Source organism: Natator depressus, chromosome 4 (genome assembly GCF_965152275.1).
Source record: "Natator depressus isolate rNatDep1 chromosome 4, rNatDep2.hap1, whole genome shotgun sequence".
NCBI lineage: Eukaryota > Metazoa > Chordata > Testudines > Cheloniidae > Natator > Natator depressus.
In genome coordinates, this window is record NC_134237.1 from 22,399,684 (window position 1) to 22,427,136 (window position 27,453).

Genomic DNA, 27,453 nt, shown 5'->3' on the forward strand with positions numbered 1-27,453 from the left:
ATACACTGCATTAGCACCAAATTTCAGTTTCTTTCTTTGCTTGGCAACAATTCAGTAGATTCTCCTTGGGTCTGTTTATGAGCTGACAGTTTCATAGGTATGTGTGGGTTTTGGAAGTTAGTGTCACAACTTGTACGTATATTTTGGTAGCTATAATATTATAATAATTCCAGTTTTGTTAGGTTTCTGAATTTGTTAATTAGATTCCTTTGTGTGTTGGTGTTAGTGAGAATGCAAGAAAAGGAATTGAGCAATTTAAACTGTTTCCTTAAGTGCAATTGAAATATTCTTTCAAGGATGATCATAGTCAGAACGTACTGCCTTAGGGATTGCCTGGTGCCTCTGTGTGTAAGATATCATAGACTGAGTCATCAAGATACAGAAGGAGAGTTAAAAAGTGCAAGGTTGTTGGTTTGTTTTTAAATGTATGTGGTGGTTACGCTACCACAAATATAAGGTTTACATTACATTGTTAAAGATGTCACTCAAGCTTTTGAAGTTTCTCTTTGGCTCTTAGTAGAATAGAAGGTCCGATGAGCCTATAATTTCCACTATCTGATGCTTGTGAATATGGCGTGGGATCTCTTCAAGGAAACAACACCTCATCTGTTAAGACTTGAAGAATTTCCTTTGGTAGAGCGTAGATTCAGGGCTTAGTGTAGGGACTGCAACTAAATAAACCCCCATTACAATTTCAACTTTTTGTAAACCAGAAGCAGAAAAATGTTTTTGCTTTCTCTAGATAACATGGTGATCTGGTGTTTCAGAATTATGTACTATTGTGAATCCGGGGAGTACTAGAATCTTTCTAAATTAGAAGACACATACTGTAGGTTTCAGTGGAAAGATTTACTAGACAATATTCCCATATACAACCATGAGACAGTAAAATAATAGGCATCACTCATATTCTGTTAAGTCTACTGACAGTCATGGAGGAACTTGCACTGGAGGTTAATAGCAGGCTCCTTGACTATACCGTAAATGAAACCAGCTACCGGAATGAGATAGCGTCAGAGGTAGCAAAGGAGAGCAGAAAGCTGTGGCTCTTCTAAGTTTTACCCATCATTAACTCTAATCTGGTTCACCCAATTTTATTACCAAAAAAAAAAATCCTACTTTTATTTGTTAGAAAAGGAGGATGGTAGAATCTGCAAGGGATTGAAAGATGTTGAGGCTGTCAAGCAGAAGAAAGGGGCAGAGAAAAAATGGAAGCTAGCAAAAGAGGGGAGAAGGGAAAACCAGAAAAAAGTGTGGGGGGAAAGCTGAGGAGTTGGACACAGAGCACTGGCAAATAAGTATATTTAAGAACTTGGCATGTGCTAGCCAGAATAGAATACAGTTGAAATATTTGTTTCCGGGGCCTCATAGGGCAAGCTCTTAGAAAAAGGTCCAAGGGTGCTGGAACAATTTTTATAGTGGGAGTGCTGAGAGCCACTGCACCAAACTGTAAACCCTGTAAATCACTTCAAGCCAGGGGGTGCAGCAGCGCCCCTAGTTCCAGGACCTATGAAAAGGTCTGCAACATATGATTTTCCATCTTCACTCCTTCACTCCACATGACACACAGATACCTCCTGATGTTTCTTGGGAGTCTAACCCGGCACCCTGAGATGTCCATCCAGTTTCCTGGGAGGAAAATGACACTAGACTATTGGGACATTTTTGATGGGCTTAACGCACCGGATATAACTAGGAGGGTTTTCAGTACAAGGATACTTGTGTTCCACAGGAAAGTGTTATATTTGTTTTCTAGGGAAAGGACTACTGTCTCACCTCTCCTCTCTCTTTCCAGGCTTTCTCTGAATTACACGGGAAATTTCTCTTTCGGACAAATTCACATCCCTTTCACAAATGCCATACATCTACCCTCCCCATTACCAAAGTCCTTATGCTTGTCTGATTCTGAGGGGAAGCATGTTTGTGCTGTCAACTGCCACAGACATGCCTGAGTTTATTTTAGTCAAAATATTAATCTCGCAATGCTCATGGGAGCCTTGAAAGCTGGAATTATCTGCCTCATCAGAGCCAGCTGTGCTGATACCACTTGCTTGTTCATTTGGTTGTGTAAAATAAGCCTTGCACAATTTACTACTTGGGAAATATTCAAGTCTGTACAACTAGACAACATGCTTCTCTCCAAATTCTACCCTCATACCTCTACCTGGCCTCATTGTGGACCTCTGTCTGCTGAGTAATCCATGCTGATAAATAACCGTACCGTGGAACTTGCTCAGAAGAGGCATGTTACATGGCCCTTCTGAGACAACTATATGATAATCCTCACTGAAATGGTACATTGAACAGAGAGGCCCTTGGAGCATAGTGTAGGGCAATTACTATGACTTCCTGACAGCCTACAAGTAAATCACTGTGTCCCAGTTTACTGCTGCTAAATCCTAAACTATGAAGACTTTTGAATTTGCCCTTCAATTATGGACAGCTATCAAGAATAAAGGGTAATGGCATAATGTTTCCTTTCAAGAAATGCAAACATTAAAGTTCTTGATATGTGGAGTCTGATGATTAAAATCACTCATAAGGCACCAGCTGGAAAGAATGTTATGCACAGCAGCACTTATTGTAGGAAAACATAAATAAACAAGATAAATGGTCAGAGGAAAAAAAAATCTTCATGGGGGGATTGCAATTGGAGTTGAGTTCTTATTCAAGAGGATACCTTTTGTTTCAATATGGAACACAAGTCTAAATTAGCATATACAAATAGAAATGATGCCATGCGTGATAAATGTGCTGTTCCCAATGCACTATGTATGCAAAATGCTTTTTACAATCTACACAAGCTTACTACTTAAATAAATTAATAGCTTTTGGAAAAATACATAATTAAGTAGTTGTACATATTAATTAGGTACATGTTAAGGATAAATTGCTTCAGTATATTTTGTTAATCCTAAAGGGCACAATATGCTGCTGATCTCCAAATGCTGTTGTTTTCAATGATTCAGTGTCAGTGGCACCTTACCTTGTGTACACAGCTATGACATCACTGTCAGAGTTCTTTCGGCCTTTTCTTATATTGCAGATTTTCAGCTCCTTGTCCTTTGGAGGCAGCATGGTCTAGTGGTGAGAGCTCTGGTCTCAGATTCAGAAGATCAACATTCTGTTCCTGATGCTGCCACTGATATGCTGTATGACCATGGAAAGATCACTTAGCCTCTCTATGCCTCAGTTTCTCCACCTGCATAGTAGGGAAAATATCTTTTGGAAAATGCTTTGGGTGACAAGTGCTAAGTGTCATTGTTGTTTATTACTAGGAAACTGGGTTGTTGGGGTTTTTTTGTAAATATGTACAACAGTCATTTGCATTATTTTAAAAACGTGTACAACATATCTAGTGAATGAGAGAGCTTCAATGTCAACATTTTAAAAATAACTATTTTTGAGAAATGGTTATTTAGAATGCAGTAAGCATTATATATCAGATAGTCAATGTGTTGATATCTCTGATATAATCTTAAATTGATCTATATTACCTTCAAAAGTAATAGGGATTGATTCTCAGCTAACGTACAATGATGTAGCTTAATTACCTTAGGTTTTCGTTTTATGTAGCACCAGAATTAACCCAAGAAACATTTGTACGTATGTACTAGTGTTAGGGATTTGCGCTTGGGTAGCGTGTGACATGGGTGATGATAGATGGGAGTAGTTCACATTCAGGTTGGAGGAAGAGAGAAATGTACAGTGGCAAAAGTGGTGTGTTATTCATAGGCTTGGCAGAATTTGATTTTTTTTAAAAAAGTAATTTTAACATATGTTGGTTTATTTTTCTGTTTTTATCTATTTAAAGTTTCATAGCTGCACAAAATTATTGCAGGGTCAGATGATTGGGGGGGTTGTCAGATGGTAATTACAGTAGACGTTGAGATTCAAAAAGTCAGTTTTATAACTGTGAAAACACCAATTGTCAACATGTCAAAATATACACAGTAAATATCTTTAAATCAAATTTCAATAAGATCTCAAGCAGCATTTCTCTTTCTTTGCCCATCTATATTTTTGAATGATTATTGATGGAAAAAATTTTTATAGGTTTATATGTATGGTGAAATATATTTTGTGTGTGTGTGTGTGTGGTGAAATCTGTCCATCAACATTTACCAATTAAAAATATAACCCTTCCAAGCCTCATTATGCATATTAATTAACATAGCTACATCTGTGTAAAGACATATCTGAACAGATCTGAACCTGCCGCTGAAAGCATATTGAGAAAGGGACAACGGTTTTAATGGTCCAGATATTGAAATATCAGGATTGATCATGCTTTGCACTCCACGGGTAGGAGACTGCCGGAGATGGAACTATTCCATATGCTGAAGGTGAAGCACTTTTTGGGGGGTATTCTACAGGTTTTGTATTCTTTTCAGTTATCTCTTGTGTATTCTAATAATGTGGGAGGAAACTGGTTAGGTATTACCTATGAAAAGCTGGAAAGTCATTATTGACAGAAATACTGCTAACTTGTTGAGACTGCACGGAATTTATGTAATCCATGGAAGATGGAGAAGTAGTCATTGACCCCAAAGCCTCTAGGAACCAAGCAGCATGAGACAAGCTAGCTCTCCAGTTCAAACTAAGATTGCCTGCCATTACTTTGTAGCAGTTTATCAAATGGTTTTCCCCTATGTAAGCAAGTTTTCTGGTAGCAAAAGAAACTTCCGTGGTATATATGTAATGCAGTTTCTAGTCCTCAATATGAGTAGCATACTGCCATTCCGCACAAGTTCTATGTCACTACTTCACCATATCTAAGCCGCACATGTGTGTGTGTGTGGGTGGGTGGAGAGAGTTACAATGCAAGTGAGTTGCATTTTCTGCCTTTGTCCCTCTGCTGGTTTGCAAAAGGCTTATGCTAGCCTGGGACAGAACCCTAATGCTGCTTGTTTTGCCTTCGCATGTTATGCTTGGATTACCTTTTACTGCACCACAAGCTCTTATCTTGGTTAATGCATCTGAAAATACAATCAACACACTGTCTTGACAATAAACTATCTCATGAGCCTTCACACATTGTTCTGAGCGTCGTATGTATCTTCATACTCTCATTTTCCTAGCCAGCTGCCATAAGATACTATTCTGTAACCAGCTACAGCCTCTGAAATGTCAGATGTAATGAAAAAGGGAAAATAACAAAAAAGAGTCTGTCAGCCAGTCGGTCCCACACTCAGTCTTTGCTGGATGATTGGCTCATTTTCGATTACACTGCTGTTGCTCTTCTACTGCCTTTGCTTCTGGGCTGAGGCATAGGGTTTTCTTGCTGCCATATGTCAAGGCAACAGTGATGAATGCCAATGAAGTACCCATCCTAGCCCTAGGCAGGTATGTTTCGGTGATTTCATCAAGCTTCAAGGATACCATCTTGGAACTTTCCAGGTGTTGGATGAGTCGAGGTAGCCATTCAGACATTTTCTGGTGGTAGCACGCAGGAGATAATTATTTCCAGTCACGCCCATCTCTCCTCACAGCATCTCAAGTTGTTTTTACCACTGCGTAGCCTGTATGTTGTGGGTATGTTACAAATCGATCACAGTGGCTGGTGAGCACTATGAGCAGAATTAAAAATCATTCATGAAAGGAACAAAGTTTGAATCCTGTAAATCCCCCGGGCTGGATTCTATTACTCTCATCCACTTAAGCACTACCTTACTTCTTGATTTGCCCCGTTGATTACAAGAAGGAAGGAAGAAAATTTAAGGGGATTAAGGGCATCAGAAGCTGTATAATCAAAAGACACAGCTTTAACTTTGGAATATTTTAAAACTGTTAACTACTAATGTTACTGCCTGCTGGATACTGTGCTGCAGAGATGTACACATATATCACTGAAAATCAGTCCTGTGCAGTCAGTTCTAATGCAACCAAGGTGGAGCCAAACATTATGTATATTTTTTTTCTTGATTGGTTAGGAAACATATTGATTGATCAGGGATAATTCATGGTAAAATGCTTTAGGGACCATGCCATGCGCAGCATGAAGGACAATAGTGAGGACAGAGTCCTCCTTGTTTCATTTCTCTCCCTTGCACGTGTGCCACTTTTCTTGCAATGATTTCTCCTTTTTCAAAGTGATTCAGATTTGAGAACATTAGCTATGTTGTGGAAGTGGGGACTGTAAACAAACACTGTGCTGAGCCAGCAGATTGCAAAATTTGAAGAGATGTGCTGGAGGATGCATAGCAGGAATTATCGTACTAAGTGTCTCCTATTGACATATTAGAAATGGCAATGTCTGAAAAACACCTTGGGCTTGTTTTACACATCCTGTGTGTGTCTTGCTGTGCACAATACCAGAGGCCTGATAAGAAATAATTTACTAATTAGTGCGGCAGGTATCTGATCAAGACTCGAATTTCACTTTAATTGCTAAAAGTATCTGTTCTTTTTGCAAAAAGTAGGGCTTTGGGAACAAACATTACCATATTATGTTAGTTCCCATTTAAAGTCTAATTCTGATATTTAAAACAAAGTCTGAAATAATGTGTGCACGCCTAATGAATGTGAGTTTCAACAATGTCTATGCACAGCCCTTTTCCATATCGAAGAAAGACAAAAAGTTTATATTTTCCTAATTATTTTGTGTATGATACCTTTTCCACTTGGTTTAAAGTATCTCCAGAGCTGCACACTGCCCTTCTATAGCCTGGCACAGGTACTAAATATGACAAAGGTGAAAACCAAAATATGAAAATAGTGCATGCGGCTGGTTACTTGGAGAAGATAAAAGACAAAATAATACATTAGTTAACCATACATAATCTAATATCGCCATGTTTTGTGGTTGTTTTCAAGTTTGTTTGCCTAAAGACCACGCTCTACATTTATACCAAATCATTCATGTTGAACAAAGAAATAAATCTGGACATCATCAGCATAGCAATGCTAAAATTTTTGGCTCCGAATAATGTGTCTCCTGTGGGAGGATATGAATGGCAAGCAAATTAGGATCAAATGTGCAGCTTTATGTGAGGCACTGTGGAGGAGTTCAATGCTATTCCTAAAGCATAGGACAGTAAAGTCTTATAAAATAGAAGTTAGACCATAAGAGATGTGAACATATTTATATAAAATAAAATAGACATGTTAACTTGTTTCAGAGTAACAGCCGTGTTAGTCTGTATTCGCAAAAAGAAAAGGAGTACTTGTGGCACCTTAGAGACTAACCAATTTATTTGAGCATAAGCTTTCGTGAGCTACAGCTTCATCTGATGAAGTGAGCTGTAGCTCACGAAAGCTTATGCTCAAATAAATTGGTTAGTCTCTAAGGTGCCACAAGTACTCCTTTTCTTTGTTAACTTGTGTTTCTGTTTAGTGTCTAATTTAAGTAATAACTCAAGAAAAAGCAGAGTTAAGAATGAATTCCTTTCCTAACATACTTCACGCATGACTAAAAACTGTAACACATACAGTTACAAACTGTAACTGTAACACATACAAAACAACACACTTAATTGCGAGAGACTGCCAATATGCAGAAACAATGGGCTTGATTCACCCTTGCTGATATAGAGGCTTAAGGCTTTATCTCTCTCTGCTTACCCTTCCCATCCTGGTACAGTCCATTCCACCTGCAGAAAAGGTGTTTAATGTCACAACATCTCTGTGAGGTAGGGAAGGTTATTTTACTAATGGGGAATTGAGGCACAGAGAGACTGTAAGTCTTGCCCAAAGTAATACAGAAAGTCCACAGCAAAGCAGGGAATTGAATCCAGGTCTTCCAAGTCCTAGGCTAGCTCCCTAACCACAGAACTGTCTTGTCCTCTAGGTTTGTTATGATGTTTCCTTCTGTAATAAAACCTGTGGCAGGTGCTCTCAGGGGAGAAAAAAATCAACGGAGGTTTCTTTTAATTACAACCCCTTCCCCTGCTCTGCTATAGAATAAGGGTGCCATCCACCCAAAGCAACACACACACAGCCTGGATTTTTTTAACTTTTCAGACACACTGTGAAGTTGTCCTCCTCTCAGGGTTGGGGTGAGATAATCCTGGGCAGTGCTTTGGTAATACATTTGTTTCTTAACCAATGGTTTGGCACCCAAAACATAGGAGCTAGGCACCTTTTATGAATTTAAAGAAATAAAAATAAATAAAAAATCACCTCATAGCATTATGTCAAGATTTTTCTCCGGACACCCGGACTAATTTTTTTGTTCCTCCATTTTATTCCATTGCATCCTCCTATATATCAACGTACTCTTGAAACCTTTATAGACTATTGTCAGACCTTCCTTCTGTTTCCTCCTCTTTGTTTTTCTGCACAGATGGGTCCATCCAACCCTTTAATAATCTTTTCTGGATTTTCTCAAAATGGATGCTTTTTGGAATTGGGGTTCCCAAGACTGCACAAAGTGTTCAAAGTGTGATTTAAAACTCTGGTACCCTTTTTTAACCGTTGGAGTCAATTGTAAACTCATAGCTACTTTATCTCCTATCTCCCTTAAATCTTTCTGGACATTGTTAATGAGAAATACTATTTTGCACTTGTATAACAACTTAAATCAAAGGGACTTATTTTTATGTATATATGAGAATATTTTCCCTCAAATATATTAGCTTGTTTTTTTCTAGGCTTAGTATAATTCCCATCCACTTCACTAATCGATCTAGGCCCATTTATTTTTTTCTCTATATCCTTACGGGTGTTTACAACTCCCCTTGATTTGTATCATCTGCAGATTTAATTAATGTAGTTCTTTTACTGCTACTTTGAGATCACTGATGGAATGTTAAACAAAATTGGACCAAACATTGACCCCTGTAGACTTTTCAACCAAACTAGATGCCAAATTATTTATAATTATTTTTCACATATGCTTTATCAGCAGTTTTTGATCCATTTAGTAGTAGTTTAATCAGAACCAATGACATTAAATTTTCCAATTAAACTTAATGTACTTTCCCATTTGGGTTGTACATTATTTATTTAATAAATAAAATTTGCATGATCAAAAATAACTTAAATAATTGCAGTGGCTTTTCAAATCATTATAGGAAAAATGTGAAAATTAAACCACTTAAAGGCTCCAAGTATGATGGAAAGGAATTAAACACGTGTATTCCTTTTACAAGAGGAGATATGCTCAAAACAGAAACTAGGACTGAATACATGGAAACTTGGAGGTGTTCAAAATTTATACCCCAATTTTGTTGATTCAGCTGATCTTTATTAATCGCTAATCAGTTGACTATATTAACAGAACTAATGCTTCATAAATAGGTACAGACATATGCATAGTATGTGAGTCTCTTCAATGCTAGTAGGCAGGCGATACATTTATTTAAAGACAGATATTGATTATTTTTGTCACTAACTGAACGTTTTGCTGGTAGTCGGAAAACTGAATGGCATGATTTGGACTGTTTATTTTTCATGAATAAGTATCTGAAGTTCATTTAACTGGCATGATAGACAGGTGGGCCATTGTCTTAGCAGATGTAACATCCTTCTGCAAAATTTTCCAGACAGATTTCAGAGTCGTGGAGTAATAAACCAAATCATTATCCAGGAAACTGCAAACACCTCACTTAAACTCCTATCTTTTTCATCAGTAGTCTCCTGCTGCAAAGTGTTACCTTTGAACAGGATGAGTGAAGTTAATGGAATTTTGTGAGTGTTCTTGAACTTTTTTTTTTTTTTAATGGAAACAGTGTTGACAAATCTATCCTTCCTTTAACTGGTGGTGGAGGGGAAAATCTAGCTTGTGAGTGGTCTAAACCATCGAGGTAATCTAATTGATGTGACTGTGTATGTGTATAGATATATCTGCCTATCTACACACTGTATTTTTCATTAAATATTTTTCTTTCCTCCGCTTTTCTTCTTTCCATACCCCACAGTCTCTTCTTACCACAACGCAAACTCATTAACCATATTTCTTTATCTTTTGGGTATTTCTTCTGTATATTTTAAGAAAGAATTTGCTTTTTCACCCTATGATGTAGAACTACATAATTAGCTAGATGTCTCATGACTCACAATGTTAACAGTGTGATTGGTGCTGCTGTCCGAGACATAGTCCCTTATCCCCAACAAGCTGCAATCTAATAATTTGTTTGTTTCCTTGGAAGTATCATGTGTAGACAACTGCAAAGTCAGGATATTAGGTTCGATGAACTCGTGATTTCCTCTAATATGGCAAGTTGTATGTAAAAGATCACATTCCAACATATTGTTTGTCACATTGGATATGTGAAAAAACAGTGTGAGTTTTATGCATGCACACAAATTTAGCCTCTCAGCAGCCTTTGAGGTAGGGAAGTTGCAGTATCCATATTTTATACATAGGGAAACTGAGGCACTGATTCAGTAAAGCACTTAAGCATATGTTTAACTATAAGCACATATTTAAGTCCCGCTGCTGTTGCCTGAAATCAGTGTTATGCTCAGTAGAGTTGGACTTCAGCATGCACTTAAGTGCTTTGCTGAATTGGGGCCAGAGCTGTTAAATGGTTTGTCCAAGGTCACAAAAGCAAATCTGTGGCAGAGAGAAACGTACATAGATTTTTGTACGATCTAGACCAAGGCCTTAACCAAATGGCCAGCTTCCCTCTTCTATACTGTATTTAAAAATAAACTACATATCATAATCAAATGGAGAAACAGGATTATAAAAATATTAGCAAAATCTGCTTTGCCCTTCTTTCCTCGCAATCAACATATGGGCTGATTTCTCACCCACTGCTACACACACTTCCCTCTGCTACCATCACTCACATAAGTAGATATATCTGTAGGTCAGATAGATTTTTTTCCATCTATTGGCCCTGCTGAAATAGTGTATTTTTACCAGTGCTAATGGATTTTGTGTTTGAAACAGTTTTGAACCCTGAACACACATCTTACTACATATTATAAAGAATAACATACCCACACCCATGTACTACAGTATAACAACACTGTCTCTTGTCTTCTGCTGGCTGTAAAACCATCATGCCTTTCAGGTCTCATGATTTCATAGAGACACCAGAAAACCCTGATAACAGCCTGGGTTTCATTTTCCCAAATATTGTATACAAATTAATACAAAACACTCTCTTTTTTTGAACAAAGCTCATAAAAAATGCATTTCCAAATTGTGAATGTACATCTGTAGGATTAGAACAGATTCCGATTGTGCATCAGTTAAACTTGACCCTGTAACATTTTAATACTCATTCTGAAAATACTTTCCGAGTTAATATCTTAGCATAAAATTTAAAAGGTTATTAAAGAGATTAAAACTTTTGTTTGAAGCAAGAAGTCATGTTTTTGTGCTCCATTAGCTGAAAGGTATTAATAAAAAGAGGTATAGTTTATTAGGCAATAATGATGAAAATAGAGGACATTTACACAATGCTTTAGTTTGCCATTAAATGTTTGTGGTTGGCTTGAAGCCTGAGGCCAAGGCACTTGCAGGTGCGGCCTGATTCTGAGAAGTGCTGTGAAGGTCCATACTCTTAGGCCACATTCTTGGTATTTAAGGGCCCCTACATTTCCCTGTGGCCTTGAGGGGGGTAACTGGGTCTGGTTTGTCATTGCAGTTCTGCATCCCACAAATGGTTTGGAACGTGCCCAGATCACAAAATCATTTTTGGAACGCACAAAACATCACGCTGTGACTGGCATTCCATTAAAACTTCATATTTTAATTCAGTCTTCTTGCAGCAGGGAATGATGATTTATCGGTGCAGTGCAGTGCAATGACATTTTTAGATAGCATTGTCGTGATGTGTCGAGATGCGGTATTAATGTGCCATCAAGATATGGAAGTATATGTGCCTTAACAGGACAAACTATCAAAAGTGGCATTCTTTGGGAAGGGCATACTTCTGGAAGGTGGGCTCTCTTTTGATGCTGCCGTGTCCCATCTGATGAGTATATGTCTTAGTATTGACCACAATACCAGTTAACCACTGGCTAACCTTTTAACTAAATTATTTTTAAAAAATTTAAAGGGGTATCTCCTGGAAAAGAAAAACTCAGTGTTTTAAAAATATTTTAGATATGTTTCAAATTCTGTAGCAGATAAAAATAACTTAAAAATTTCTGCCTGGATTGTTGAGAGAGACACATTATCTCTACATACAGATGGCATATATTAATACATTAAGCAGAATGCCTATTACAGAAATCATATTTATCAATATAATAGTATAATAAAGCACAGAAGTAATCTTTTTTGTTTGTTTGTTTGTTTTCTTCCCTGGTTGTTAACAGTTCCCTGATTCTTCATGTGTCCACAGAAAATTAATGCTGCAAGTTCTAAACCTGGTGCATGTAATGAGCAGAGCTCCCTAAAGATGTGAAAAATGAGATGACTGGTTCAAGGCAGCTACAGTTTAAACCAGAGGGAATGCTTTTACAGTCACACAACAATACAGCTGAAACATCATTTAGAGGGTTTAATACATATTAATAATATGTTAGGGCCAATTATTAGCTGAAGCAATCGAAAGATGATAAAGATCTCGAAGCTGTAGTAATTTAAGACACAGGGCTTATATTAAATTCTTTCAGAGCAGAAGAATGGCTCCATGATTATACCGTTAAATACACTATCACTAAAAGGGGAGAGAATAAATTATTTGAATCCCATCCAGTACAAGAAAGAGGAAGGGAAAGACCAGACTTGTTACGGACAGATTGCAGTAGGAGTAAGTGCTATGTTTACATTAATGGTTGTTTGTTGCTTTATTTTAAACCTAATAATGCCTAAGAACACGTGGCTATTTTCACCTATCAAAGTTTAACCAAAAAAATTTCCTTCATAATTGGAGCTTTTCAGATTTCTGTGTCTAACGGGAGATAGAGTAATAGATTTTTAAGGCCAAAAGGGACAACTAGATCAATTTGAAAGCCTGCCCAATACTGCATCAGTCCTAATATGTTAAAATTTGTATTCCAGTGATTTATGTAAAGCCCTGGTGGCTGAGGGAGAAACATGGGCATGATGACCTAGAAAGGGAGATAGTTTGGGATTGGAGAGCTGGATTTTTAAATCATCAGCATGGACATGATAGCTAAAGTTGTGAATGGATAAGGGAACCAAGCCTTAAGAAGTCAGATATAAAACAGCATGGGTCAAGTACAGTCAGTGAAACTATACTGATTCATACCGATTCATGCCTGTTGAGTATCTGGCTCAGACTATGGCCAGAGGAGAGAAGGCCCTTACCATTTACCTTCAATGAGTGAGGCAAGCTTGTTAGTTTTGGCTGTCCTCTGTTGTTTGGGATAGGAAATATTGCCCCGAGTTCTTTACAATTTGGGGCTTGTTTTGTCCCACTAGAAGCAATATAGGCCATAATAACATTCCCTCAATCTGATTTGCACATCCCTGATGCACAGAAGGTGCTATTAGGGGTACCACTCTCTTTCTAGAGACTGGTTCTGTACATAGAATACATTTCATGATCAAGTTAGATTTTTTTTTTAAATTAATGTTCATGATTTGTTTTGTTCACAGCCATTTGTAACACCAAATTACAGAATTAACTTCTTCTATTACTAACAAAATCTGACTTTCTTTCAAGTTTATTTTGTAAACCTGTACATTTCTCGCACTGACGGTATTTAAATTAATTTCTCTGCTTGCTGCCTTAAGTATGCTGCAGAGGAGACCTGTTTCATTGGCATGGGTTGGGAGGGTGCTGAAGTAAAAAGGATGCTAAAGAAATGATTGAACCACAAGGCATGGAGCTGTTATGTGCTTTTGTTTATGCATACTGAACCACATGAAAAAGAATGGCACTATGTCGTCTGCCTGATCGTTTTTCGGCATTGATGCACAGACCTACCAATTCTTTGATTTGACTGCTTAATTTATTATGCTGCATATAAAAACTTGTATTCTTTTGTGGATGTTTTGGGGGTGGTTAATATATGTAGCAGCCTGTGTTCATAAGAGCTCGTTCAGAATGAAGTCAGGGAGACTCAGATAATTCTGCAGCGAGATATTGGTTTGCTAACTCATGCCCATCAAAGCTGTAATTAGAGAGCACTTTGGGATTTGATGGCTGTAGAAATTGATACAGCTTTCAGATTTACTAATGCAGATATCCAAAAGCATGAATTGGGGTGGCTAATGTCAGAGTCCCATGTTCTTCATGCTTTTTGTCAAATGCTCCCATTTCAGAATGTCTATGACAGATGATCAGATCGTATTTAACAAAACACCTTGTTCTCATACCTCATGAAACACTCCATTGTACATATATGGCAATATTGTACATTTTTGTTCATACTTGTGATCTCTCTCTGCTTTTCTACTGTCAGTGCATCAGTTCCAACACAATTAAGTAGTGCAGGCACTTGGCCACAAGCATGTGCATATTCCCAACACCACTGATGGAGTTTACACATTTTTGTCAAGAGAATGTATCTGCTAAAGTTACCTCACTGAAAATAGATAGTTTAGGCAGAAAAGTAGGCAAAATCTACATGAGTCTGTAAATTCCCGTTTGAAAATAAATGGAGACATGTACTTAATGAAAACCATGACATATTATTCTAATTCTCCAGAAGGTATGTTAGTTTATGATGTCAGTGGAATACAAACTGTGTCTCAATCTCAAGAAGTAGATTACCATTGCTACACTGTGTGCTAAACACACTCTCCTTTGAAGAAGGCAAAGCATTTTGCCTTGAACTTTGCATAACTTTGGCTTAGATCCTGCATTTAGACCATTGTGATGGTGCCCCTCTGCAAACTTCAAGGCTTTCTGAGGACACAAGAGTCTGTCTATTCAGACCTGATTGCAGAATTAAGGCCTCGGTTTTTATGCATGATTGATGTGACCTTACTTGAAGTAGTAGTTAATAGGTTCGTTGATTAAATGATGATACTGGTCTGACGTCCTAGGTTCCATAGACCTTCGCTCCATTGAATTTACACTCACCACAGCTGAGAAAGAGGAGATGCCTCAGTAGGCTTCCAACCCTAAGGCTCTGATTCAGCAAATGCTTGAGTGCTTTACTGAATCATGGATTAAATAGACAAAGACAGTTTGAGGCTGGAATTGAACATTGGCAAGGAATTGAGAAGGTCAGCTTGGATTTTGTAGTTTCACCTTTCAGAAGAAAATCCTGTCTTCTCAGCCCTTTTGATGTGTCAGTCTCCGGAATTGATAGCCTTGCTGAAGAAGTGAGTTTTAAGGGGAGAGTAGAAGCATAATGGACCAGGACAGAGAGAGGGTTTCCAAGAATAAAGGGCAGAGTGCAAGGAGGCGCAGTTGAGCTTCATGAAACTGAGGTAGGCAAGTGGTAGTATAAGTACTTAATATATTTTACAGGTGGGTAAACAGAGGCAGAAATAAGGTAAATGACTGTTCCAAAGTCACTGGAATGGAATCCAGGAATCCTGATTTCCAGTCCCCTGTTCTAGCCTCTAGAAAGAACTTCCTGTTCAGGTACAGGATATGTCCCATCACTTATTAAAAATGTTTACAAAAACATTTGATCAGGCATTTGTGAAAGTTCTAGACATTTCATTTAAATGCACAGCAAAACATTTTCTTAAAAAAAGTATTCATCAATAGCGTGCTATACGTTCATTGAAAACTACCAGGGAAATGGCAGTTTACTGAGTTGGGTGCTTAGAGAAGCATAGTTCCATCAGTCCACATTGAGAGTTTTGTAAATGCCGGGTTTGCTGGGGAGGGGGGAGGGCATGGCGGACGTTTAGCAAGGTTTGTCACAAAGGCTACCTATTACTTAGAAATACTGTATGTGGCAAGTGAATAATGGAAGTCAAACTTCTTCCGATGGAGGAACCTCTCCCATTCATGCTATAATTTGTTAGGTGATGCGAGGTGCTAGGAAGTCTGAGGAGATTTGACTGTTGAGGTGTTTTTGGCTGCTTCCAGGTGGTAATATTCTTTGATAACTTCATTTCTTCCCTCCTCCCCTCCACTCCCCCGGAGGCAGTTGATTTTTTCTGTGAACTGAAGCTTGTCATGAAGTCACTTATATAGCCAAAGTCTTTCATGGTGGCTAAGTTTGTTCTACTTGATGTTTGATATCTTTCCCTTTAAGCTCGTGGTTGTATTGCATCGTAGGAACTAAAGATTCTGGTGTGTGTGTCAGCAGGGCCAGAGAAATCATTAAAAGTATATAAACCTGCAGTCTGCAACATTTGCCCCCCATCCAGAATCTACTGCGGGGAAGATGATGATCTTGTCTGTGCCACTCAATCTTTATAACTATAAGTGTGGTGATGAGTGACATATGAGTTTGTGAACCAGGGAGAATTTTAAAATAGAATTCTGTCCTGTGTATTCTTCCTAAACTCCTCTTCTGCTTTAGTTTAACGTTAGCTCACCTCATACCCAGGCACCACTTTCTAGCTGCACTTTTCCAAAGTAGGCTTCAGCCCATTTAGAAACAGCATTGATCTGTAGCTCCTTTCGAGAAATACTGTGAGATTAATATCCAAATAAAATTGGTCAGAGCAGCCTGCTGAAGCAGGACTGATTTATTTACATCAAGTTTCATAAAATTTCTGATCTTTGAATATGAATGTAGAAAAAACTATACATTTTAATCATTCTAACTAAATGCACTTTGTTCTGTTGTTGTTGTTGTTTTTTAAATAGCTGTTTGTTGGGGTTTTGTTTTTGTATAGATAGTTGTAGGTTTGCTTTTCAATTACTGCATAATGGCTCTATGCACAGACCTCATAGTAACATTCATGGGTATTCTGTGCTTAAATCCCTGATTCATTAAAGGAAGGTTAATCTATTCAGAGTGTGGATAGTTAAAACTATCTCTGGAATGTCTTGATACATACAAGGCCATGAAAACTACTATAGATTTGTTTTAATTTGGATATGCGGATGATCTCACGCAAGCTATCCAAGTGATCACCTTCAGCAAAGCTGAATGCATCCTCATAGAAGATCTGAAAAAACTGGAGGAGCACTACTATTTATGACAACTTCGATCAAACCCTTAAAAACCAGCTGTTTCTGTATTCCACATGAGCAACAATATTCAAAGATGCAACTGAATCCTACTTTCTGAGACTCCAGATTCAGACATGAGGAGTTCCCAAAATATCTTGGGGTGGTTTGGGATCATCATCTCACATACTGCCCGTATCTGATGAACACTGCTGCCAGGATAAAGGCTAGGAACAACATAATCCACAAACTAGCCAGGACCAGTTGGGGAGCAGACACTTACACTTTGTGGACAGCCATCTTGTCCCTCACCTTCTCAGCAGTTCAGTATTGTGAGCCAGCACAGGCAGGTAGCATACATACAAAGCTTGTGACGTGCAATTGAATACTGCTATGAGAATTGTCACAGGTATTCTGAAGTCAACACCAACAGTCAAGCTCCCTATACTCGTTCATATCTCACCACCATCCCTCTGTAACAGCCATAGTAAGAGAGTAAGACCTCACACTGGTGAATTTAGACTCACCCATCTGCAAATATCTCCACATTTTCCCTAGATGTTAACTTAAGTTCAGGAACCACTTCTGCTTAGCAGCAAAAACTCTCAAAACCTTGGGACTGTCACTAAAGGCAAGTGGCAGAGGCTGAGGGAAAATAGTGGGGTCAAGAATCACGACCTGATCTCAGATTCTACACGCTAAACATCTGGCTTCACCATGCCACAGAATATATGGATCACACTGCCTCACACAGGCATTGCAGTTACTTCTACACAAATGGAAAATAAATGACAGATTGATCTGTGAATGTGGAGGAGACATCCAAACCATGGAACATCTATGAATTGATGTCCTATCAGATCCTTCTCCAGAGAGACAGCCTTGATTCATTCCATGTTACCGGAAGCCATAAAGTGGAACATAAACCTGGATGTCATCCTCTAATGTTGTTTTTCAAGTTGCCATATGAAATAAGATGATTAGGAAATGTAAGACAAATTAAATAAAGTAACATTTTAAAGGGAAAGATTAACATTAGTTAACATTCCTTCACCAGTGAACCTGGAAAGCAGTTGGGAGATGCAAGAGACAAAAGAGGGCAGAAATTGCTCTGGTTAACAAAAGAATATGTCATGTGGGGGAAAATTGCAAAATGAACCCTTGAATTCCACAGCCAGTTGCAAATGGGAACATCACAATTTATTTATTTTGTTAGATAAATGTAATGAATTACATTAACATTTCAGCAAAAGTGAATAGCAAAGGAAAAGGTGACAAGCATCAGTGACAGACCAAATAGGAATAAAGGTGACCTGAGGTACTGATTGGTCTTCGATTAAAACAGACTTGAGTCAGAAGGTGTTTGAGACCATAAGATCTTTGAGGTCTGATTCTTCACTGCCATGCACCTTGTGTAGTTATTTACCATTGTGTAAACGTAAAATTAGTGGGAAATTCTGATTTAGTGGAATTTTACCCCTGTTCTGCAGTCATTTTTTTTAGAGGTGTAAATGATGACCTAAGGTGCAAGATGCTGGGCATTAAATTCTAGACTAAAGGGTTCATTGATGTGAAACTCTGCTTACAATTAAACTTTGTTAAAGGTTGGTTTCACTGTTCTAATACTGAATAAAAGGAATTTAAATTAATTTGATTTAATGGGGGCAGTTACAAAAAACTGAGAAGTTCTCATATCTAAGAGGTTGTACAAAACTAAAGAGTACTTGAGGGATAATTGCACATGTATCTTAAGACTCTGGTGAATGAATTCAGCTGTGGACATTCCATGACACATTCCAACAGTTTTCAGTACTAAGGTCTGTGTTCTGGTCATTTTTGCTTAATGTCCTAGTGTTTTCTAAGTCCATGGATCATCACTTACTGTACACCAGTGCCCTACAAATTTATTTTTACGGTTTAGCGGGAAGTCCTGCAACACTGTTGCTGGAGGCACAGAGTCTCAAACACTAATAAAAAGTGTTCATTTTTCCTCAACAGAAGATTGCTTTTCGATTCCCATAAATTTCATTCATCAAGTGACAAATATCAGCTTCTCATGTAGAGGTTACTTGGTTCACGCTCCTCTCGCTCTAGAACGAGCCCTTCACAAACCATTTATTTAGAGAAACTATAACACTATAATCTTACTTTATAATCTATTTTCAATTCCATGGCTTTCCGACAAATTATTAAGAACTGAATGCTTTCAATTCAATTCACTTAACGACACCACCCTTCTTGTGAAACAGTAGAATTCTGTGCAGCAGCCAGTTGCTGTGCAATTGTAAATAACCAGGCAAAAGAATTACAACCCTTAGCAAGGCCTATGAAACAATATGCACTTTCTCATTCTCTGAATAGTGCCTTTGAACAGGATTCCCCTGAGTAACCGTAGCCCTAAATTTGCAAAATTGTACAAGTATTAGCAGACATGGATTTAGGCCAAGTGAAGTGGGAAAATATAGGGAAGACGCCACCCATTTATACCCCCATTTAAGTGTATGCCAAGCTAACTGAGTCCTCTCAGCAGCCTGTGGGGCAGCCACTTGTGTGATAATCACAGTGAATGGTCTAATTAGGGTTGGAAGAAAGGACTAAGTGACCAGAAGTTTAGCTGTAAGGAAGAAGTAGGAGAAAGTGGCTAAGGAAATTAAGGGTCTGACTCTCAGCATTTCCTTTTAAAAGCAATTATATTGATAGTTTTAGAAATGCTGCCTTCTCTTTATTGCTTTCATGCCCTTTTAATAAGAGTCTTACAAAAAGGGTTTTTTTTTTTAAGCCTTGTATTTACTGAAGTGATTTTCACTGCAATGGTATTAGTCTCTTAGCCGAGACAAATCAACACCGACTGTGTCTGCAGTTGCTTGCATAAACTGTGATGAAGTCTTTTGAAGTTTTATTCTATACAGTAAAGTGATGATGTTGATGTGCAGAATGTGTTGTCCTGCACTTTTCTTATTCCTTACTCAGCTGAACTAACAATAAAATCAGTAAGGCTTTTTCCTTGAGTAAAGCCCGCAAGATTTGGTCCTTAGGAAATAAATATAACATCATGTAACATACTTGCACAGGGTCATATATTTCTCTAGTGACGAGTCCATCTAAAGGATAATAGTCTAATACCAGATAATGGACTTCCTTTTTCAGTTCAAGTAGTAGACGTCTATGTATTGGTGCTATGAATTCTTCCATCAACCTAGCTACCATCTCTCGAGGAGGTGGATTAGCTACGCCAAAGGGAGAAACCCTCCTGTCCACTGTTCCCTTGAAGCGTGCACGCACACATTCTAAACCCTACGCACACGGCAAAACACCGTGTGCACAAAAATTTGCACACAAGAAATTTTTTGTGCACATGGCCTGTCAAAAATTAGAGGGAACACTGCATTCCTGTCGGTGTAGGTTGTGTCTACGCTGAAGAGCAACCGTGGCACAGCTGCAGCTATGCTGCTGTAACATTTCAAGTGCAGGTGAGCGTTCAGGCTCTTACTTGGATGTTGCCCCAATTGCCCTCCCAACCACACAGACAATTTCTATCTGTATTTGGTGGTGCTTTCAATTTGAATGAGTGGGCCTATGTGGCAACTGTAAACTAAAACCAAAGTGAAGCTTCCACTCAGGTTGGTAACCCAGCTGCTTTGCAGTGAGGACTCAGGCTAAATCACTCAAGTGCTGACAGTCCTTCAACTACCTTCCTGTAATGACAGATAAGTTCTCCCACAGTTAACCAGGAAAGAACAACAGAGCAGTTCGGCTTACTGCAGCAAAAAGAACCCTGGAATTTGCTGCCAGAAATCCTAGATTTACACACAGGCGAGTGTAGCACCAGTGAAGACACAGTAAATCAGGTGTGGCTGCTCACATCTGAGCTGAGCTAAGCTAACTTGGGTGTCAATCAGCCAAGTTACCTCTACAGTGAAGACATACCCTGAGGGGGAAAAGGGGCAGAGAGAAAATCCAGAGGGAAATAATGGGGTAGGTAATGAACAAAGGGAGAATGGAGAAAAGGGAAAAATTCTAATGATTAAAATAAATCTGGTGTATACGTTATTGTCTATATACGGCACCCATTTGTGCCAGCCGAGCTTTTGGGAGGGATTGTTCTTCTGTTTCTAAGACATCGGACAGGTTTCTCTTTAGGTCCCCCCTCCCATTCAAAATTGAATTTCTCCAGAAGCAAAAATGGATTTACATTGGGAGTGGGAAGAGGAGAAATGTTCATAAAGTTATTTGAGGATCCTGTGAACACACAAAGTAGTTAGGAGTTAGAGAACCATCCAACTTCACGACTTTTGCCAGTCCCAGATTATTGGGGGTGCTATGCTCTACTTGTTTGAAAAAGATCCAGCTGAGTCTAATAAAATAAAAACATTGTCAGATACTAATAGCAAATTATGCGATACAGAATGTTGCAAGGCTCTTGTGGGAAGAGAAGGCTGGAATCAGAACAGTCCTCATGTCATTTTGCACAAAGTCCCTAGGTATGGAGTATGCCATAGGCTGAAATACATTACTTTGACATGACAGCTACCAGGTGTTCCATTTCCATTTGTTTTCAGTCTTTAAAAAAAAAAATCGAAGAGGGACTATCACAAATGAAGCAGAACTGATTCTGCCAAAATAAAATTCCTCTTTAGAAAAGTAAATCGCAGCTGTTGCATAGCTAAGGGTTAGGTAATCTGCCTCAGTACAGATGAAATGTAACATAGCTGAACTCAATCTTTTAAAAAAAAAATCTGCTAAAGTAACAGAGAAATCTAGCTAAGTTTCAAAGAGGAAAGAGATTTTAACTGGTTAAAATGGGAGGTTTAAATCTACTTTGGAGAAAAATAGAGTATATTCTTCAAAAAAAAAAAAAAAAGTGCATGTGATAGTAAAATACTTGATAAATACATAAGAAGTAGAATTGGGTTTTCCTGATGCATCCATCATGTACTTCCTAAATGAGGAAAATATTTAAAAATATATTCTTTCTCCTGTTCCCTCTACTGCCCCCCCCCATTCTGCTGCTGCTCTGCACATGGGACTTCCATTTACTTTTAATGAGATCTGTACAGCAGAGCAGCTGCAAAACTGGGTCATATGTCAGTATTTATTTTGTAAAAGTATTTAACACAAAATTACAAGTACAGTTCATCTGATTTGTGAATGTGTTATTACAGTACAAAATCAATTTTTCATGCATATGCCCAACTGTGTGGTATTCTAAAGACGTTATTTGTCATGAATTAAAAAAATGTGATTGTTTAAATCTCAACTCACATTGTAATGTCAAATGACAATCAAACTATCAAACTTTTTAAACACATACTTACAGTAGTAATGCGAACTACAGAATATGGTTCTAATGAAATCCATGTTCTGGCTGACAGTATTTCCCCTTCTAAAAGAACATTCACACCCACACACACGATGTACAATTCTCATAAAATTGCACTTGACAGTAGATAAGCTTGTGATTATAAAATCTCCATAAAGGTGCTGCCTGGCAACTTCCAGCTGCTTACAGCCCATATTATTTGCTGTCATATGCCTCGCTTTAACATGCAAAAAAGGCTGTTTTATCTATGTCAAACAATACTATGAAAACAGCACAGGTTGTTACATGCTCTGATAAACTAGACTTTGGTTTTTACATATTTTCAATGCCCAGTGTGACACCAGTCGTTCTTTCTACTGTCTAGGTTCTAGGGTGACTGCTGCTTAAAATGGAAACACATGGACCTCATTCTCTATTACATTACCCAAACGGCATGCCAGTGTGACTCCGTTAACTTCAGTGCAGTCACACCAGCCTACCACTGGTGCAACACAGTGAGGAATCTGGCTCCTGTATTTCTATTAAGTTATTTTAGATAGCAAGACATTATATAAATCCTGCATTTTTCTGTGTTCAAAAAGCAGGAATCTCGTCAATTTCAGTCCACTGCTAGGTGATGAGAACGGAAACAGCATAGAGAAAGCAGAGCAATGGTGTGAAATGCATGCTTTAGTCGCACATGTGTATGCTTATTTGTGTTCTCAGGAAAAACAGCACACAACACAATTCTGTCAATCCTTACTCCTGTAGTTGCGTTGACTTCAGTGAACAAAAGTTTGCAAGATTGTCTAGTAGTGGTCTGAGTTACTTTTGGGTAAGATCCTCAGCCAATAAACTCATGTGCTAAATGCCAGTAGACTGGATAAGTGGGCCCCAATCCTGGAAGTGTTTATGTACATCATCATCAATGGCAAATCCTAAAGGGATGTACATTCCTTTATGCATGTGAATAGCTTTACTCTTTTGTGAGCATTCCCATTTGAAGACGATGGAACCGCTTGTGTGAGTGAATTTAATTGTGTGTGTTTTTCCATGATCAGACCCTTGTATGAAACAAGAAGTAACTATGCAACATCTATTTAATCTTGTGTTGTACTATTAGGTTTCACCTGTAGAGAGGCTGCAGGAGGGACACATGGTCATACTTACATGAAAAGAACTGACATGCCAGCCAGTATAAGGCAGTGATACACAGATACTTAGTGTACCATTAAGATGGAGTTTTACAAAAATGAGTGGTCTGGGGTTTTTTTTTGTTTTTAATTTAAGTAACTGGGGAGGAAACTGCCAATAAGACACTATCTTCTGTTAATGACAGTTCTCAAAATTTCTTGTTTTTCATTGTTTGGGAACAAAGCCTTCATCCACTGATAAGGCCAAAAACGTTGTTGCTTTTAACACTTCTCCATATTCCAACGTATTCCTGGAACATAATTATGATTCTGTAGCATCTTGAAAGGTAAAGTTAAGAACCTTATCTAGTAAAACAAATCAACATACTGATATTCCAGTGGGTTTATATAATGATGATTTATTCCTGAATGAATTCAGGAGCATGGCAAATATCAGAGACATGGTGCAGCTTTTGTGTATAAATTGCATTCGTTTGTAGAACTTCCTTGAAGAAAAGTAAATTAGTCCTTTCAGTGCTCCCACACAAAATACACGTTTCATCTCAGTGGCTTATTATAGTACAAAGGCATGTTAGAAGTGAGGCCATATTTTCCCTGCCTTGATAGCCTTGTTTTGTTCTGTCTTATGACAGCAGTATATAGATGGGTACAATGCCAGCAAAGCTTCCCAACAAAGTTATGATGGAAGCAATAACACCACAGGCCCAATAGGTAACGATGATAACCTGTAATTGTCCTGAGATTATCCTAGTTTCACTGCAAAGCTTTCTGTTTAACAGCACTGATGAACTGTAGCCTTCACTTTCAAGGCAACTGTGTCTGAGTGCAGTTGTCTGCTTTCAGGATATTTCCACAGAGAGAGCATGCTGCTTTTATGTCATCATTTAATTATTTTTTTTATGGAATATATTATGTTTCTACCACGAGCAACTGACATAGAGTATCTCTTCTTCATTGCTGATAATTGTCTGATCCCAACAAGTATTTCAATAAAGGATACTGATTAGAATTATGATTTCCCAATTGGATTTTTATTTAAATTTATTAAGACCATCACCATAGATTAACAAAACGTATTAGGCATTCACTGAAATTGCCGTTCTATTATCATACTGCATGGTAGTTAAACACAATAAATGTTCTAATTAATTGGTATTTTAATAACATTAATTTTTATTATATCTACCATATTAGATTTAATAACTGAAGTACCTGTTGACTACCATTTTAAAATGTGTATTTAGGGTTAACAGTTATAAGGTGGCTACATATATACTACCTCAATTCAAAGCCTACTTCAGTAATTTCATTTTAGGCATTTTACTGAAAAAGGCTTGGTCGAGTGTTTTAAAATATTCTGTTGTTTCCAAGCCACAGAAGTTTATCCCAGGCCAGGCAAGCCACAAAAATTAATTTTGCAGAGCTAATTAATTTGCGGAGGCTAATCAACTGGGTTGCTTTTTAAAAATAAACTGTCTATAAAAACTGAAGTTTCGCTCATATATACATGTATTGAGAGAGAGCACACATGCATATGTATAAACACACACACACACCATTTCACATAAACTCTTCACAAGTTGTTGGAATTTATTTTAAAATACCAACTCTCTGAGCAGCTTCTGACAGCTTTTAAGTAAAATAGACCTGTCAGAGAAATATTTCTTGCACTCCCCTTAAATGTAGAGTTTGCCCCCAAAATATCTCCTGTCCAAGTCTCAAGACTGGCCAGGTTCATTCTTGGGCCAGTGACAACATTTCTGGAAAACAAAAAGGCACAATTAAAATTTGGTAATTTTTGGCCATGAAGTACTAAAGCAAGGGGCCAAGATTTTCCAAAGTGACCAATGATTTTGGGTGGCCAGATAAGATGCCTTAAAGGGACGTTATTTTCAGGAAGTGCTGAACACACCCCTAGTGAAAAGTGAACCCCTGCAAAGTAATTTAAGTTGGGTGCTCAAAATCACCAGTCACTTTGGAAAATTTTAAAAAGGAACACATCACTGGAAAATGGAGTTCCCAGTTTCACTCCCAGCATTCACTCTAGCCCAAGATATCAGACTTGAAATTTAGGACATTCTTAAGTGTAGAAAAGCTATTTTAGATCATTTTTGAAGCTTTCTATCCTCCTCCTAAATCCTGCCTGGTTTGACTCATAATGATTAAGGCACATGGCTTTGCAAGTCGAGGGATACAAAAATAGTCCCCAGTGAAATTTTTAACTGTCTACTCTACTCTAAAACATTCATAAGATTGTTTTCCTGTAACATTTAAGAGTTATACCAAATACCTGACTAAGTGGGTAGGTATAAAGTTTGCATTTGCCCTTGTTTGGGATAACCTCCCAAAGTCACTCATGGCTTTGCCCACCTGTTGGCAATGCACTGATCCAAAACTCATATTGATAAAACTTTTCTGTTAAAGCATTGTGTATTTTCTCTTTATTTCTAGGAGGCAGGGGAGAAGGGAGTACAAATCTTTTATCACTATGAGTTTGTGTAGGTCACATTATTCATGGGAGTTGTACAGGTTATCTGGAACATAGGTGAGGTTACCCCAAATGTACCTTTTCTATATCCATTGGGGCCATAGGGAGATGCCATAACTTACAGCAGCCTGCTGGCATAAGGTTGGGAAAGGCAAAAAAAAGCCACCCTTGTACTCCTCCCTTCCCAGGCTTCATTCTTTGGCTATAGTTGAGGTTCTGGCCACGGTTTGTGTATAAAAGAAATCCCTGATGCCTGAAAGCAGTACTGTGGGCAGTGGGAAAGTGGTCATGTGTAAAGTGGGTGTGGGGGCAAGCAAGCCTGTGAGGAGGCCAGGGGAGAGAGTGCAGAAGTGTAAATTATCAGAACGTTCATTCTGTACTCAAAGAATAAGTGTTATAATTTGGGGGGGTTATGCTGTATTCTCCATATGTAAGAGCTTGAATCCCTGCTTTAAGTGCAACTCTCAAGTCAACTGTAATTAAGGAGCCAGACCTGGCACCTCAATAATAATTAATAATAATACTGCTTTTTACTGAAGAACAGTACTTTGCGTTTATCTCAGTCTCAGAGACTTTATATTTACTGTACTATTGCTGCTGTCCGCAGACAGATAATGGAAGGGAAAAGTAAGGTCTTAGATGTGTGGAGGTCCCACAACTCCAACTGATTTCACTCTCTCTCAGGAATAGGCTTTTATTTACTTTTTATTACGTGTATATCCCAAGAAGCAGCAGTAGGAGGTGACATACTTTTACACAAGTTTGTAAGAGCTGTAAGTTCAGAAAAATCGTGTGGTGTGAGAGAGGATGAGATTCTGTTTTATAGGTACAATACTTCCCTCCCAAGTCCCATGAAAAAGCCTGAGGATACATGAGCAATGTTAAAGGGAAATTACTATATCAGTGTTATGGAACCTAATAGGATGAGAATAGCATGTTCACACTTTGGGCTTGAAGTATTTCTAGCTTTCAAACCCTGTCAGTCACTGATTGGCTCATCTGACAAGATGTTAAATTGCAGAAATCTTGGAAAAAAGCCAAAATGTTAAAATACCATTTACGTAATGAGATTACAGGGTTTTAATTGTATTTATTTAGAGGCTTACCTATTTGTTACCAATTGTCAAATTGGTGTTGTACATTGGGTGTTGTACATTGATTCGTGTGATAAATCAACAGATATATAAAACCTTGATTTTTTTTTAAAGAGAACTCCCCTATTAAAGATCACTTGGTTAAAAAGTTATTTTTTCTTACTTCTGTAAATAAAGGATAGGAAAAAGAACGTTTTCCTCTCCTTGGGGCCTGGCTTCTGTTCCAGAGCAGTGTTGATTAGTTTATTCTCGGGGAAATTTTGTTGCTCTAGTATAGGTAATCAGAGTGAAAGATGATTGCCCTTTGTCTTTTCAGGGAGGGGATTTATCCCTATGCCATACAACACCAGCAGGCAGAGTACATCCACTTCCAGACTTGCTCTGTTAATGCACTTGTTTTAACATTAGACACTCTTGAGGAGGAAAGAATACACACAACAAAGCTTTGATTTACTGTTGAGAAATTAAGTGCAGAAAGATGATATAGACCCTGTAACGAGGCCTTCGCTTGCCCTTG

The 27,453-nt window shown here is 38.1% G+C and overlaps 1 protein-coding gene across 5 annotated transcripts in view; it reads left to right on the forward strand.

Annotated features, from left to right (window-relative positions):
• CCSER1 (coiled-coil serine rich protein 1) overlaps positions 1-27,453 on the forward strand; it is a 1,076,341-nt gene that overhangs the window by 717,630 nt on the left and 331,258 nt on the right. The window contains exon 10 of one of the 5 annotated variants that reach the window (XM_074950593.1): positions 3,047-3,166. The exons of the other annotated variants lie outside the window; for them this stretch is intronic. Within the exon in view, the coding sequence (XP_074806694.1) occupies positions 3,047-3,085 (39 nt within the window). The 3' untranslated portion in view covers positions 3,086-3,166. Of the gene's footprint in view, positions 1-3,046; positions 3,167-27,453 lie in introns of those variants that run through there. 5 annotated transcript variants of the gene reach the window in all.